The following is a 13885-nucleotide window of genomic DNA, read 5'->3' on the forward strand; positions in this document are numbered from 1 at the left end:
ATAGAATGGTAGGTACAGTATGCTTTTGTGGGTAACAAAGGGAGAAAATAAGAACATTCATATCTGCTTATCTTTCAATATAAAACACTAGAAAGATATACAGAAAACTAACTAAAGAAGTTATCTGTCAGAGAGGGCAGGAGAGAAGAGATGAGAACACAGAGAGCTTAAGACATTTCACTGTCTGCCTTTTGTTTCTTTTGAATGATGTACCAAGTAAATGCAATGCTTATTAACAAAATAGTTTTATTAAAATAACCACTTTGGAAAAGAGTTTGGCAATTTCTTAAAAAGTTAAACATACATCTCCCATATGACTTAGCCATTGCTGGGTTTTTCATTTCCAAGAGAAATGAAAGCCTATGTTGACATCAAGACTTGTATGTGATTTTCATAGTCTCTTTATTTATAACAAAAAACTGGAAACAACCTAAATGTCTCTTATCAGGTGAAGAAGATAAACCAATTGTGATCCATTTATACAATGGAATACTGCTGAGCAATAAAAGGAACAAACTGTTGTATACATGTAACGATCTGGATGAATCTCAAAATGATTACACTGAGTTAAAGTCAGATAAAAAGTATTTAATTATGATTCCCTTTACATATAATTCTAGAAAGTATAAACTAATCTATAGTGATAAGAAAACATACCAGTGGTTTCCAGGGGTTGGGAGTGGGGAAGAGGGATGAATTGCAAAGGTGCATTAGAAAACTTTTGAGGCATGGAAATGTCCATTATCTTGATTTTGATGACAGTTTTATGGAGAAACACTTATCTCAAAAATTATCAAGCTGTAAACTTTATATATGTGCAGTTTATTATACATCAATTATACCTCAATAAAATTGTAAAAAAAAAAAAAGACTCCAAACCAGAAAGTGATCTAAGTGTGAGAGAAGAATGACCTAGATATATATGTATCTGGTTTAAAAAATTTTAAAAATGTAACTTTGCGTAAAAAGGCAATACTGTATTCTGGTTATGGATACTGTTGTTGGTTTTTTTTTCTTTTTCCTCCTAAAGATGTCTAATAAAGAGAAATGACTCCTTGAATGAAAGAGAGTAAGGGAGAGAGAATTTAAAAATTTAAAAGAACATATATAACATATGTTCTCAAATCATACTCAAATTAAACTAGAAATCAACAATAGAAAGATGGCTGGAAGATTTCAAGATTAAACAACACACTTCTAGATAACATGAGTCAAAGAAGTCTCAAGAGAAACTAAAAAATATTTTAAACTAAATAAAAATGAAAATATAACTGATCTAAATTTGTAGATGCAGCAAAAGCAATGCTTATAGGAAAATTTATAGCATTAAAATACATATTTTAAAAAAGAGCTAAACTCAAGAATCTAAGATTCTATGTCAGGAAACTAGAGAAAGACAGGCAATTTAAGCTTAAAGTAAGCAAAAGAAAAGAAATAATAAAAATTAGAGCTCAAGTCAATGAAAATGAATGGAGGAAAACTGTAGAGAAAATCAAAGAAAATGAAAGCTGGCTCTTCGAAAGATCAATAAAATTGATAAACCTCTAGCCAGGCTAACCAAGAAAAAAAGAGAGGACACAAATTGCCAATATCAAAATGAAAGAAGTCACCACCACTGATCCCATACACAAAGGGAAATTAAGGAGTATTATGAACAACTCTATGGCCATAAATTTGAACACTTAGATGAAATGGACCAATTCCTTGAAAGACACAAACTACCAAAACTCAATGGACCAATTCCTTGAAAGACACAAACTACCAAACTACCACATATGTGGCCAGTAGTAACATAAAATATGAAAACTAGATGGCCTCCAACCTCAGCTCAGAGGAGGTCCATCAGCTGTGGGGGAAAGACAGCAATACAACATGAGAGCTGGGAGCAGTGCACAAAGGCCAGAGGGAAGGCTTCAAAGAGGAAGTGACATATAAAGCATACATGGAGGCATGCGTCCACCAAGACCTCTCAGAGCCATCTCAAAATCAGTTTAGTCCACAGCTGTACAGACTGACTTGTGTTGAAATCTTAACCCCCCTTACCTCAGAATGTTACTATATCTGGAGATAGGGCCTTTAGAAAGCTAATTAACTTACAATGAGGTCACTGGGGTAGACCCTAATGCAGTATGACTGGTGTCCTTATAAAAGGGGACTAGGATACTGAATAACACAACTGAAAGACACCAGGGGTGCATGTGCACAGAGGGATGACCATATGAGAGGCAGCAGGAAGGCAGCCATCTGCAAACCACAGAGAAAAGCCTCAGAGGAAAATGCCCATGCCAGCACCTTGATCTTGGACTTCCAGCCTCCATAATTGTAAGATAATAAAGTTCTGTTGTTTAAACCACCCAGCCTGTGGTATTTTGTTCTGGCAGCCCTACCAAACTAATACAACAGCTAAACACATGATCTTTCTCCCCAAAACTAATTCTCTTCCACAGTCTACCATCCAACCCAAAGGCCAGCTATAAACTCCACCTTCACATCTCACATTCAATTCTGCACCATGACCTGTCAGTTTGACCACCCAGCTCTCTCTCCTCCAAACCACTATCATTTCTCATCCAGATGATCTTGAAAAACCTCAATGGTCTCCCAACATGCACTATGGCCACCCCCACCTCTCCCACTTCACCCACAGAGATCTTTTTAAAACACAAACATTACCATGTCACATCTAACTCCCATCCCTATGGCCCTTCAGTGGCTGACCATAGCTTTTAGGATAAAGACAAACTCACTGACATGGCCCATATGACTCAGCCCATCCTCTACCTCCCACTCTGCTCCCCAGCCAAACTGGCTGTCTTCAATTCCATGAATAAGCAGTGCTCTTTCTTGCCACAGGGACTTTGCACATGCTGTCCTTTCTGCCTGGAATGTTCTCTCCCGTCCATCACCTCCTGGCTAACCCCACTGACTCTGACTTTGGCTGACTAGTATTTCCGTAGGGACTTTCCTTGACTCCCCCTTCCAGGTCTAGGTCACATTCCTTGATAATAAGCATTTGGAGAAGTGAGTTCTTTTCCTTCAATGGCCTCTGAGTTTATACCCAAATATTCTTTTGTGAGAATCTTTGATTCAGATAGCAGTCTCTCTCACTCAAAGGGAAGCTCTGGAAGAGCAAGGATGATGTTCTTTTTGAAGAACATCATCAAATTTCAGCACCTAGCACAGTGCCTGAAGAAAAGTAAGTCTCAATTGATACCTACTTTCATCTGACACATGAATGAATGAATGAATGAATGAATGAATGAATGAAATTGGAAAAGAATGAAGGAGAGAGCATAGATAAAAAGGTGCTGAGAGTTCTATCAAGACCACCACTCCTGCAGTTTGATGGAGCCAGAATAGTGTATTTATGAATGTAAAAAGGTGAGTGTAGATCCCAAAAACAACTCCCCCACATGTACACTAGGTACATACCCAAATTCTGGAAGGTCTGTGTCAAAATGCACACTGTCCTCATAGAAGACATTCAGCTCTGCATCAACAGCAACAACTTTCACCTGGAAGGCATTTTAAAAAGCGGTGTATGGACTTTTCCTCGGCTTCCACACTGGTCCAGGGGTACGAACATCACCGGGTGAAGCCCAGTACCCAAGAGATGTGTGGTTCAGCCTGAAGACCTCCTGGAAGGCTGAGGTGCATCATCATAGCTATGGCAACAAAGCTTCATCTGGGGACATACCCAAAGATTTAATAAAATGAAGAAGCTGAGGCTAAGTTCAAACACCTATGTAGCTCAAGGAATCTCTGCCCACAAACAGCCAAAACCAAGGCCCCAGAGATAGATGTTCAAAGATGAGCTGTTTCCTGTGCCTGGCAAGGAGGCCTGAGAAGGTCCTAGACGGGAAGGAATGGCAGGCAAGGTTTGGAGATCTCACTGAGGGTCCACATCTGCAGGGATCTGAGAGACCAGGCAAGGTCCCATAGGCCATGGTCATGGTCCAGAAGCACATAGTGTTCCAATGCAGCAGACCTCCAGACTCAGGGGTACAATTCCTTTCCTGGACAGATGGGGAAACTGAGGTCTAGCAAGGCGACCTGACTTCCCTAGGACCCCACAGGACCTTCTGGTCAGGGATTAGCAGAGGCCTGCCTCCCTGACCCATTTGAAAAGAGGGTTTTGACGCCAACTGTGGTGATTTCCCAAGTTAAGGAGCCCACTGGCACCCCATGCCCTGTTTGAAGGCAAATTTTGACTGCTCGCCTGTCTGCAGGGTCCTGGGAGCAGCAGGGCCTCTGGCCAGTGGCGCCGGGCACCTTAACCCAGTCACGCTGGTGCCAACCAAGAGTGGAACAAAGTTCATGTGTACTCTGGGACCATTTCACTTAAAAAAAAAGTTTCGAGCCGTGATCTGGTTCCAGGTCACTGGTCATTCCCGTGTGCACACTTCTGTTCCCCCGTCTCACAGTAGCTGGGTTCCTTCGGGTCCCTGTCACTCTGTGGCTCCGAAGGCGCGCGAGCCCGCCGGGTGCCCTGGCTGCTCTGCGCACTTCTCAGCCAGGTGCCGACAGGATCCCGCGGCGGGAGGGCGGGGGGCCGCCGTTTCCGGGAGCGCAGGGTCCGGGCGGGGTCGCGCACGCACCTTACGAGCGCGAGGCACTGGCTAGCCGGGGTCCCAGAGGGCTGGCGGGTCTTCCAGAAGTCCGAGACGCAGTTGCGCCCGAGGCTCGGCCCAGCCGTCCCCGCACCCAGGTCCCCGCAAGCCCGCCCGACGTCGCAGAGGAAGCGGCGGCACCTACCCGCCCGGACCCGGGGCCGCGACAGTACCTGCTGCGTGCTGAAGTCCCAGCCCAGGCAGCAGCAGCGAGCGGCGGGATCGACCATGGCCGCAGAGGGTCTGTATCTGTGGGCGCGCTCTTCAGTCCTTCCCGCGGCGTGACTGTCGCCGCGCTCCGACGCCCACAGACGCAGGAGCCCGCCCCTCGCCCCGCCCGGCCGGACTCCTGACCCGAGTCACAGGCTGGCTTGTGCTCTGACGCCGCCTGCCGGGCGACGGGGGCGGGGACGCGCGCCCGGCCCGGGCCTGGGGCTTCGCAGCTGTTAAAAGACACCGGTGCCCATCGCGCAGCCTGCTTCCCACCAACCCATCCCCGCCCTTCTCCTCCGCCCCATCCAAATGTGCTCTCTGCAGAGGCCTTGCCCTAACGCGTCCTGTGTCCCTCCGAGGACCCATGGGCCAGAAGTTTCCACTTTAAGCCAGCTTGGCCCTGCCTGTCTTTCCAGCGATCCTGGGCCTGAAGACCACCATGGCCGTGTCTTGGGAAGCGAAACAGCTGTCCACTCATGGCGGTGACTCAGGGGTCACAGGAAAATGTGCCCTGGGGCTGGAGGCACTGGGCTCCAGGAGCAAATTTGAGTGGTTCCCCAGCTCTAGCCTGTGCCACACCACCTCCGTATTTAAAACCAGAACTCCTGATGCCCCCACAGATGAGTTCTTTCCGTTCTGACCTCGGCTGGTGTTGACGATCTAATGCGTGTCTGGCATGGTGAAGGGGAAGTGAGAACCAAAATTAGGCCCACTCTCTTTCTTCCTAGAGCTGAGGACACCTTTCTATCTTCTCATCCACCTGGCTATATCCTTCTTACCCCTAGAACTGACTTCTGAAAGCCCTACCAGCACCCACCTAGGTGAGCTGCTTCTCCCAGCGCTTCAGGGCCCATCAGATGCAATGGCCTGCTTATCTATTTCTGTCTTGCTAAACTGCCTGGAGGCCTGATCTCCTCGAGGTCCAAGGTCCCAAGATCAGTAGCAGAACTGGGCCCAGAGCCAGTAAGTTTGACTCCAGAATCCACATTTAAACACTAAACAAGACAATTTGCTGTGCAGCCTTGTGAGAAGGCCGGTGGCAATATACAAATGTCTCATGAAGGCCAAAGCTGCTGGCTCTTTCTCAAGCTGCCTCACAGGGAGGCCTTGTCTTATTCATGGTATCTTTCTCTTGGGCTGTGGTGCCTACCCCATTCTGGTGGCTCATCCTTTCACGGAGGTCTGAAAGGCCATTGATCTGCATACGGAGACTGCACATCCATGATCAGATCCATTAGCAAGAAACAAAGACAGACATCTTAATTCTAGGTTGTCAATGCCTCTCACGTTGTCTTCCCTGTTGATATCCTGAAAAACGGCACCCAGTAGTGGAGGGGTTGCGGGGAACCCTTGGGAAGGGCCGCCCTAGCTGGAAGCTGGTCTTTTGCTAATCATGCTCCAAGCTTGAACCAGGCTCCCTGCACAGAACCCATTAAAAAAATAAAAAATAAAAAACATTGCAATGACTTGGGAACAAAGCAGAAACTACACTGGAGGTGTCTCTTCACAGTGATGGGGATACCCACAGTCTTGTGGAAGAAAAAAGGGATTCTATGGAAAGTGACCTCACAGGGTGATCTGATCATAAATTCCTAATAGGGCAGGTCATGGTGAATAGTCAACCCCAGGCCTGTTGTAACTTCTTTAGTGAAAGATTTTATGCCGGCCCTGTCTATTGTCCTTGTGCATCTAAGTTAGCACACCTTTGAAATGCCAGAAGTAATACCCCTTGAAGGGGGTATTAACCCTCCAGAGAACACATAATCTTATCAACTGTCCTGTAATCCAATCCCCACCTTGCTTTCCCACACCTCCATGTAATCTTCCTTACATTTCCTCCTTAATTTCAAATGCACGAAAGAAGCTGAAAAACTGTTACGCAGCAGAGCATTTGAGATCTTGTTCCCTAGCATACGTTGTCAGTTTGGCTCAAATAAACTCATAAACATTTTCTACAGGTTTGGATGTTTTACTTGGACAGTCTCCAGTAAGTCTCCTCCCCTTATCCAGGCCCTAAGTGAAACTCCAGCCTGAGGGCAAAGCCCACCCACAGAAGAGGAATCACAGTAATCAGATTTGCATACTAGATAGGAAAAATCACCTAAGATGCTACATGGAGAATGAGGCCTGAGCAAGTCAGAGGTGCTGAGAATGGAGAGAAGTAGATGGACACAAGAGATATTTAGGAAGCTCTGGACAGAGAGGGAGGAATCAAAGGTAATGCCCAGTTTTCTGGTTTAGGTAACCCTATTGGTTAACTACTGACACATAACGAAACTCCCCCAAACTTGGTGGCTAAAATGATCATCTTTTATTGTCTCTCACACACCAAGTCAGCAGGGGTGAAATGATCTAGTAGGCGAGGATAGGTCGGAGTGGCTCTGCTACACGTGTCTCTCATCTTTCTCTTCCCAGGATCAGCAGAGTACTCCCGGCATGCTCCTCTCATAAAAGCAGAAGAACAGAAGAAGGTGAGGGCAAATGTGTGAGGCCTCTGAAGGTCGAGGCTTGGACCAGGCATACGGCACTTCCCCCTCTCTGCCACTAGCCAGAGTCTCATGGCCAGCTCAGAGTCAAGTGGTGGGAATGAAATTATGCATGGCAAGGGTATGGTACAGGGAAGGGTGAAAAATTGGGGCCACCAATTCAATCCACCACAGCCACTAGCAGATGAGGGGTGATTTTATTCTCCAAGTTAGGGAACATGGGTGGAGAAGCAGGCTTGTGGGGACAGAGGTGAGTTTAGTGAAGACATGGCAGGTTTGTGGTGCCTGTGGGATATCTGAGCGGAGATGTTGAACAGGCAGTCGGCATGTGGCCTCTAGCTCAGAAAAGAGGTCTGGCCTAAAATAAATGGTTTGGGAGTTATCAGCTCCCAGTGGCAGTGGGCTAGACTGTGCAGAAAGGACTCAGAATGAGACAGATGGAGACCCCCAGAGAGAACTGCAAAGGACAGACAGGTCAAAGCTGCAGGAAGAGGCCACCGGAGAGGGGTGTGGGGGGAGCCAGTGGAAGAACCTTTCTAGGAGGTGGCATTCAACAGGGTCAGATGATGCATGGAAACCTGTCCCCAGTTCAGCAGTGAGGTGGAAGGTCTTTGAAACCTCAGCAAGAGCGGACGTCGTGGAGTCCCCCATGTGCATTAGTTTGTGTGTGTGTGTGTGTGTGTGTGTGTGTGTAATTTAGTATTGTTTTTACAATTTGTTCATATTGTTCTATGTTTATCTAATTCTGTGATTCCCAGATTCCCAACCTGAGTGTCAAGGTGCTCTGAGAAGCTGCAAAGAACCCACACGGGGGCTGTGAGATACTTTTACTTTTTTAAGGAAACAGCAATATTCAACATCTGTCAGGCGCCATATGAACTGCTAACTTGGGGTAGTTCACAGTCCAACATTAGATTGTGCTACATTCCTTTCTATGATATAACATCATATTTTGCCAAGCTGTGGGTTTCAGCAGTTGTGGTGAGGAAGAAGTACTCCAGGAAAATCGGGGTGAAACAGAAAATAAGGATGGCAGTATCCAATCTAATCCCCAAATTTGAGAAGCTACACGGTGCGCGACAGACACACACGCCCCCTTAGGAAGTGATTCAGTTATTTAAGAATGAAATGAAATATTATTTTCTTCTCCGATTAATATGTATTTTTTTAATACAACTACTAAGTTATTAGGACATAAATATATATTAAGGTGTTTGGACCTAACTACTTAATAAACAGAAACTCCTTTTGGCCTAGGAATACTGTGAAGAAAATTGTTAAGATTCAAAGGGTGCCGGAAAGTGAAAACATTTGGGAACCCCTGAACTAGTTGGATGTTTCTAATTGTTCTACCATATTCAATAGTGTGTCGGCACCACATTTTACTGTCCAGGCTCCCTGTGAGTGACACTTGAGTGGACTCCAGGCTAATAAACAGTTTTCTAAATGAGAAGTTTTAAGAGTGAAAAGTTAGGAGTACATTGGTAGCTTTAATTTCTAACCCTTCCACTTCCAAGACAAAGGTAAAAAATCACTGAATTGAAATAATCGGAAATTAGGAAATGAAATAGACAAATCAAGTATAATTCAGGTTCACTATTATATGAATCTGTCTGACTTTTTATAGATTTCATTTTGGGATCTGTTAGAAATTAAATAATTCTTCTGTCTATTCTATTTCGAAGGTAGTGCAAATTCTTTGTAAGATCAGTGGGAAGTTGTCATATCAGAGTGAAAATAAATGCTTTAAACTATAGCCTCTAGCAGGGCCAATGTCACTCAGATTTGTTTGTCCAAGTTTGAGGGTGAGGGGTGGGTTCTGCTTCCAGTTAAATAAATAACTCATGCAGCTAGCTGAGGTTAAAATTTTTTTTTTTCAAGCTGATTTTGTGTTTTTGTCTGAAGAAAGTTTGATGGACTTTGTTTAAGCAAAACATCCCAAAGAGCTCCGTGGACAAAGGTGCTTATTTTCACCAAAGTGTGAATTTGCTTGCTGTGTGTTTGTAGTCACTTCAGAAGCAAACCTGACTTTAGAAAAATTTTCTTTCTTTTTTTATTATTTATTGTTATTATTTTTATGCCTCCAGCACCTGGTCTTCCTAGGTGGTCTCCCATTCAAGTACTAACCAGGCCCAACCCTGCTTATCTTCCAAGATCAGACATCAGGCTTGTTCAGGGTGGCATGGCCATAGACCATGGACTGTGGCTTTACTGGGGTGTGAACCCAGGACCTTATACGTGTAAAGCAGACATGCTAACCACTACACTATGGAACCACGTCCTGATTTTAGGAAAATTTAATGTGGTTGTGGACATTCCCATTGTTCTGGTTCCTTGGGATCTGCCTTTCCCCCACTACATAAGCATGGAGGCAGATAATTAAACCCAGTAGTTCTGTATACGCAAAAGAAAGTTCTGAAAAGTCATAGTCCCAAGTTATTGACAGCTATATGTGGGAGTAGCATTTAGAAACTTGTGGTTAGGGGGTGACTTTTGCATTTTAATTAACTGTTGTTGAAACTTTAACTTTTGAACTAAAAGAATAAAGAAAAACAAACAAACAGAATAGCAATAATGGGGAGATCACAAGGTGCTTAGGACTTTAATACCACTCTCTTAAATAATTACTGGTCAAAGAGGAAATCAAAATACAACACACTATTTAGAAAGCAGGAAAATTAAAACATCCGTATTAGAACCTTTGAGATATACTCAGAGGTAAATGCATATTCTTGAATGCTTTCATTAAAGAATGAAAAGAAATTAACCCCATGTAGTGGGTAGAATTGTGTTCCCCCAAAATAGATGATCAAGTTCTAACTCCCAATACCTCTGAATGAGGTCTTATTTGGAAATGAGGTCTTTGCAGGTGTAGTCAAGTTAAGATGAAATTCTACTGGATTAGGGTGGGTCCTAATCCAATGACTGGTGTCCTTATAAGAAAGGGGAAATTTAGATGCAGACATAGATACAGACATACAGAGGAGAAGGTCAGGTGTAGATAGAAGGAGAGATTGGAGTGATGCATCCGCCAAGGCAAGAAACCCTGAGGATTGCTGGCAACCACCGGAAGCCAGAAGAGGCAAGGAAGGATTCTTTCCTGGATCCTCCGGAAGGGGCATGGCCCTGCCAAAATTTCATTTCAGACTTCTAGCCTCCAGAACTGTAGAAGAGTAAATTTCCACTTTAAGCCACCCAGTTCGTGGTAGTTTTTTTTTCGGCTGCCTTGGGAAACTTAGACATCGCATAATTCAGAAGGTTTAAAAAAAAAAGCAAGCTACGGGAAAGCAGAAAGAAGGCAAAAAAAGAATGAGAAAACAGTAAAAATATAAAAATGATAAATAATTCAAGAGCTAGTCTTTGAAGCCAGTCTTTTTGAAGAGAAAAAGACAAACCTTGAAAAAAAAAAATGAGAAACTGAAAAAAAACCCGACCTAGTCAAATTGTATTTTCATTTTTTTAATATTTTGCTGGGATTAGTTTGTAATTGTTGCTTAAGATTTTTACATCTATGTTTATAAATGAGATTGACATGCAATTTTTCTTTTTCAAACTATCCTAATTTGTTTGTATGTTTTAATCAAGGCTTTGCAAGTCTCATAAATAAATCAGTTCAGAAGTATAATCTCTTCTGGAAAAGTTTGTAAGTTTAGATTATGTATTTCTAAGCTAATGGAACTTACATTTTTGTCCCTTTTCATTAAAAACTTAAAAAAAGATGTGTCCCTTCTTTTGGAATAGTCAAATGTCTTTATAAATATCATGCACATATATATTTTTAAAGTTCCAACATTACAGAAAAATACAAATAAAAAATTCTAAATATTTCCTTGAAACCTATCCAGCAGAAATCAGTCAACATTTTGGTGAACATCCCTCTACATATAAATGTCTAAATTTTACATAACTGACACATATTACACATGATGATCTGTAAACTGTGTACTTTTCTCAACATATGTCATAGACATCTTTTCATATGAAAAAATATAGAGCTTTATCATAAATTATATTGATTACTTAGTCTGAACAATAGTGTCCCTTAGCGATGACTCTAAGGTTGTTCTCAGTTTTTCTGTATTTTTAATGTGTCGATGTAAGAAATATCCAAACTCATAGAGAATTTTTATAAGAGTTTATTTGAGCCAAACTGACGACGGCATAGGCCTTGGAACAAGATCTCAAATGCTCTGCAGAATGTTTTGCAGTTTCTTTTATGCATTTGAAATTAAAGAAGGAATTTAAGGAAAATTACATGGAGGTGAGAGAAAGCAAGGTGGGGAATGGTTTATAGGATAGTTGGTAAGATTATGTACTCTCTAAAGGGTTAATACCCCCTTCAAGGGGTATTAACCTCTGGTATTTCAAAGGTGTATTAACCTAGATGCACAAGAACAATAGACAGGGCTGGCTTAAAACTTTTCACTAAAGAAGTGATAGGCCTGGGACTGACTATGCCTCCCCGCCCTCCCCCTGCTGCCCCCCAGGACCTGCCCAGTTAGGGATTTATGATCAGATCACCCTGTGAGGTCACTTTCCATACAACCCCTTTTTTCATTCACAAATCTAACAAAGCTGCACTGAACAGCCTTCTGTATACATATTTTCATATTTAGGTAACTATTTCCTTTGGGTTCATCCTAGAAGGAAGTAATAACCTAAAAAGAAAAGGTTGAAGTGAGAGGCAATAAGCATTTATATGAGATTAAAAATTTTTTTAAAAAAATGAAAAGCTATTCAGGAAGCACTGATTCAGACAGAATCCCAAAGAGTGTTCTGATTAGGAGACAAAAGCAAAGGGTATTTATAAGAAAGGGATGGGGAACAGATACATCGATAGAAGGAAGGAATTTCTATTGGTGCAGATAAGCTAACGTAGTGATGCTAATTCAAAGCAATGATTTTAATTCTCAGTCCTGTAGCCACCAGCCTTGTAGTCATACCTGCTTTCTTGTTACCCTTGTAAACAGTTATTTGGGACACATGGTTGCCCTACGCTTAGTCTGAAGGTTATTTTGCCATTTTAACTTTCCAACGGTTCGAGGCTTGAGACCTGCAAAGCGCATGCTCTGGGATAGCAGCTCTGGCTCTATTTTAAAGTAGCTCCATTTATTACTTTTTTCTTACAGCACATTATTGAGCCAAAGAGTATACAAATTTTAAATATTTGTACTTATTGCCAAAATCCCCTCCAGAAATGCCGCACGATTGGCGCTCCTATCCACAGTGTGCTCTTCACCACTCAGCTAGTCTTTCTTCTTAAAAACTTACATCTTTGTCTACAGCCATGCTACCCTGAACACGCCCGATTCCATCTGATCTCAGAAGCTAAGCAGGGTCGGGCCTGGTTAAGTACTTGGATGGGAGACCACTTAGGAATACCAGGTGCTGTAGGTGAAAAAAAAGAAAGTAAAAACTTATACTTTTATTGATATGTAAATCATATACCATATAATTCACCTATTTAGAGTTCAGTGGGGTTTAGTATATTTACAAAGCTGTGCAACTATCACCACAATTTTTAGACACTTTCATCACCTGCAAAAGAAACCCCATTATCCACTCTTTCCCATTTCCCTCAAACCTTGGCCCCAGGCAACCACTTTCAGCCTCTGTGGATTTGTCTATTCTAGCCATTTCAAATAAATGAAATCCTACAATGTGTGGCCTTTGGCAACTGACTTATTTCACTAAATATACTGTTTTCGAGATTCATCTGAGTCATAACATGTATAAGTACTTTTCTTTTTTCTTTTGGGCTCCAAAATATTCTATCATGTGGATATACCACATTTTATTTATTCATTCACGGACATTTGGGTTGTTTCTACTTTTAGGTTCTTGTAAATAATTCTGGTATAAACATTCCTGTACAAGTTTTTATGTGGCAGTGTGTTTTCATTTTCTTTGAGCATATACCCAGGAGAAGAATCGCGGGGCCATATAATAACTCTGTTTGACCTTTCCTTTTGAGAAACCTCTTTCCCTTTTAATTCCTAATGTTGTTTATTTGTACCTTCTCTTTTTAAAAAAGAATTCATATTTGCAGAGGTTTTTCCATTTATCCATGTTATTAATCTTTTTTTTAAAGTAATTTATTAATTTTTTATGGTGATGTTGGTTAACAAAATCTGGTAAGTTTAAGCCGTACATTTTAACAGTCGGTATATATATATTTACACTGTGTGTTCGCCTCCCACAGTTAGGTTTCTTTCTGTCACCACATGTTGGACCCCTTTTACCCAATCTACCCCCTCCCCCATTAATCTTCTCAACTAACTTTTGGCCTTCATCTTATATTACATCTTTGTTTTCAATTTCATTAATCTCTGCTCTTATATTTACCATTTCATTCTTTATATATTTGGTAGGCTTATTTACCTATTCTATTTCTAACTGATTCAGTTGAAATACCTAGCTCATTAATTTTCAGCCTTTCTTCTTATTTGATATAAGGATATCAAATCTGGTAAGTTTGATACAAATCTCTTAAGTTTTCCTCTTAGTATCATTTTAGCTGCATTCCATATACAATCTTTTTATCAATCAGTCTTGAATATTTTCTAATTTCTATTG

The 13885-nt window shown here is 42.1% G+C and overlaps 1 protein-coding gene and 2 pseudogenes across 4 annotated transcripts in view; 1 reads left to right on the forward strand and 2 right to left on the reverse strand.

The window, feature by feature from the left end:
* The window catches only part of XYLB (xylulokinase), a 42011-nt gene extending 37071 nt beyond the window's left edge, over nucleotides 1-4940 (reverse strand). For 3 of the 4 annotated variants that reach the window (XM_039843290.1, XM_039843287.1, XM_039843288.1), the window contains exons 1-2: nucleotides 4784-4940; nucleotides 3433-3515 (exon numbers count right to left, since the gene is read on the reverse strand). In XM_039843290.1, coding sequence (XP_039699224.1) covers nucleotides 3433-3515; nucleotides 4784-4840 — 140 coding nt within the window. In that variant the 5' untranslated portion in view covers nucleotides 4841-4940. The remainder of the gene's footprint in view (nucleotides 1-3432; nucleotides 3516-4783) is intronic. The other variant, XM_039843289.1, reaches the window with a different exon arrangement.
* A 4447-nt stretch (nucleotides 4941-9387) lies between these two features.
* LOC120586869 (uncharacterized) lies at nucleotides 9388-9503 on the reverse strand (annotated as a pseudogene).
* A 3083-nt stretch (nucleotides 9504-12586) lies between these two features.
* Nucleotides 12587-12706, forward strand: LOC120586906 (uncharacterized; annotated as a pseudogene).
* The last annotated feature ends 1179 nt before the right edge of the window (nucleotides 12707-13885 follow it).

The sequence above is a fragment of the Pteropus medius genome, unplaced genomic scaffold (genome assembly GCF_902729225.1).
Source record: "Pteropus medius unplaced genomic scaffold, Ma_sr-lr_union100, whole genome shotgun sequence".
NCBI lineage: Eukaryota > Metazoa > Chordata > Mammalia > Chiroptera > Pteropodidae > Pteropus > Pteropus medius.